This window comes from Lodderomyces elongisporus, chromosome 2 (genome assembly GCF_030384665.1).
Source record: "Lodderomyces elongisporus chromosome 2, complete sequence".
NCBI lineage: Eukaryota > Fungi > Ascomycota > Pichiomycetes > Serinales > Debaryomycetaceae > Lodderomyces > Lodderomyces elongisporus.
The window spans coordinates 1,374,523-1,377,042 of NC_083674.1; the positions used below are offsets into that span (position 1 = coordinate 1,374,523).

The 2,520-nt window shown below is 35.0% G+C and overlaps 1 protein-coding gene across 1 annotated transcript; it reads left to right on the top strand. All coding sequences in view use genetic code 12, as the record gives it.

Moving 5' to 3' along the window:
- Positions 1–403: 403 nt before the first annotated feature.
- APR1 (aspartic proteinase precursor) lies at positions 404–1,693 on the top strand (the record flags this gene model as incomplete). Its single annotated transcript, XM_001526966.2, has 1 exon — positions 404–1,693. One exon carries the CDS (start codon positions 404–406, stop codon positions 1,691–1,693), a length of 1,290 nt encoding a protein of 429 aa, XP_001527016.2.
- Positions 1,694–2,520: the final 827 nt, after the last annotated feature.

Sequence of the window (2,520 nt, forward strand, 5' to 3'; positions counted from 1 at the left end):
TTTTTTTTTTGGTTCTTTGTTTCCCGTCTCCAGACTTCGAAATAACTAACTAAAGAAAGTTTTTAAACTCAAACAATTGCAACTCAATTGACTCTTTAGTGGATTTCATCATCTTTTCCATTCTTTCTTTCTTTTGGATTGTTCATATTTAAATACAATTAAAAGCACAAGTTTCGAGTAAAGCATACTTAGAGATTGATCCTATTACGTTTTGTTCTCAAAGTTTATTGTCATTCTTTTTTTTTTATTTAATTTTTTTGTTTTTGCTACTTTTACAATACATTATATTAGTTGTGGGAGAATTTACAAAATAAGACTAAAAGAAGAATAAAATATACATACAACAATTTGTCTTTTCTTTACTGTTTTTTTTTTACTGTTTCTTTGCTTTGAAAAACCAAATATGCAATTTTCATTTTCCATCTTATCTTCAATTGCAACGACGCTTTTGTTGTTGACCAATTCCAATGTTGCTGATGCCAAAGCACATAGCTTGAAATTGACGAGATTATCCAACGAGGAGATGTTGGATGCTCAAAACTTTCAGGATTACACCAACACTTTGGCAAACAAGTATTTGAATTTGTTCAACAAGGCCAACGGTAACCCTTCATACTCTGCTGGTGCTCAGCAAGTGCTCAAGAATGGTGAAGATGTTACCGAAATCCCTTTTGTTGCTCCTATAGCTCCACAAAAGGGAGGTAAGCACGATGCTCCATTGACAAATTACTTGAATGCTCAGTACTTTACTGAGATTCAACTTGGAACTCCTCCCCAAACTTTTAAAGTTATTTTGGATACTGGTTCAAGTAACTTGTGGGTTCCTTCTAAGGACTGTTCCTCATTGGCTTGCTTTTTGCATTCCAAGTATGACCATGATGCTTCTTCATCGTACAAGGCCAATGGTTCTGAGTTTTCCATTCAGTACGGTTCTGGTTCGATGGAAGGTTACATTTCTCAGGACATTCTTAGTATTGGTGATTTGGTCATTCCCAAGCAAGACTTTGCCGAGGCAACTTCTGAGCCGGGATTGGCTTTTGCATTTGGTAAATTTGATGGTATCTTGGGCTTAGCTTACGATACTATTTCAGTTAATCACATTGTGCCGCCAGTTTACAATGCCATCAATCAGGGTTTGTTGGACTCTCCGCAAGTCAGTTTCTACTTGGGTGATACCAACAAGGATGAAAATGATGGCGGCGTAGCTACATTTGGTGGTTACGACGAGTCCTTGTTTCAAGGAAAAATAACTTGGTTACCAGTGAGAAGAAAAGCTTATTGGGAAGTTGCGTTTGAAGGATTGGGACTTGGTGACGAATATGCTGAGTTGATTCAAACAGGTGCTGCTATTGACACGGGTACTTCATTGATTACATTGCCTTCAACTTTGGCAGAGATTATTAATGCCAAGATTGGTGCCACAAAGTCCTGGTCTGGCCAATACCAGGTTGACTGTGACAAGAGAGACTCGTTGCCAGACTTGACCTTGACATTCTCTGGTTACAATTTCACTTTGTCTGCTTATGATTATATTTTGGAAGTTGGAGGATCTTGTATTTCCGTATTCACGCCAATGGATTTCCCTAAACCAATTGGTGACTTGGCAATCATTGGTGATGCCTTTTTAAGAAGATACTATTCAATCTATGATTTGAAGAAGAATGCCGTTGGATTGGCACCATCCAAGGTTTAATCGGGATTGTTTTCCTTTTGATCACAAATGGGACATACGTATATACATACATATATATATATATGTATGTATGTACATTTATGTATGCAAGAGAGTGATGATAAGTTTTTAGGTTTTTGTTTTCATTGTACTGAAGAAAAATTAAAAAGTTAGATGGAATATATATTTTTCTCTATTGGTTTTCATTTCATTTTATTTTCTTTCTCTTCTTCTTCTTCTTCTTTTTTTTATTGTTTTCTGATCTTGCTATTTACTAAAGTTTGAACAAAGACAAGAGAACGAAAAATCAAAAGGCTAGATAGTTTTTTGCTTAATGTAGTTGTCGCTAACTTTTTACTTTTGGACAGGTATGTAGCACTTACTTCGTTACTTTTGCAAGGCTAAGGTTAACGAGATTATACTTAGAACAGATTTAGTATAGAATGAAAGAATGAAAGAGAGAGACACGACAAACTAAAACTGGGGAGAAACATAAAAAGGAGATACAACTAGCACAAATATTTATATATGTAACTGTATGTATAAATGTATGTATAATCGTATGTATGTATGTATAATTGTATGTATGTATGAATGAATATATCTGTATGTATGCATCATTAATATTTTCTGTTATGGCAAATGGCATTGACGATGAGGAGGATGAGAAGAAGTTGAGAAGTAAGTAAGTTATGCCAAAGTTGCTGATATGTGCTGGCTGGCTTACGCTTCTTGCTTTCGTAAATATTTTCTCTTTTGTCTTTGATCCCTCTCAACTGATTTCTAAAAATTGTTGTTTATATTCCTGATTTTGTGTTGTATTGTGTGGACTATATAATGATGGTCTT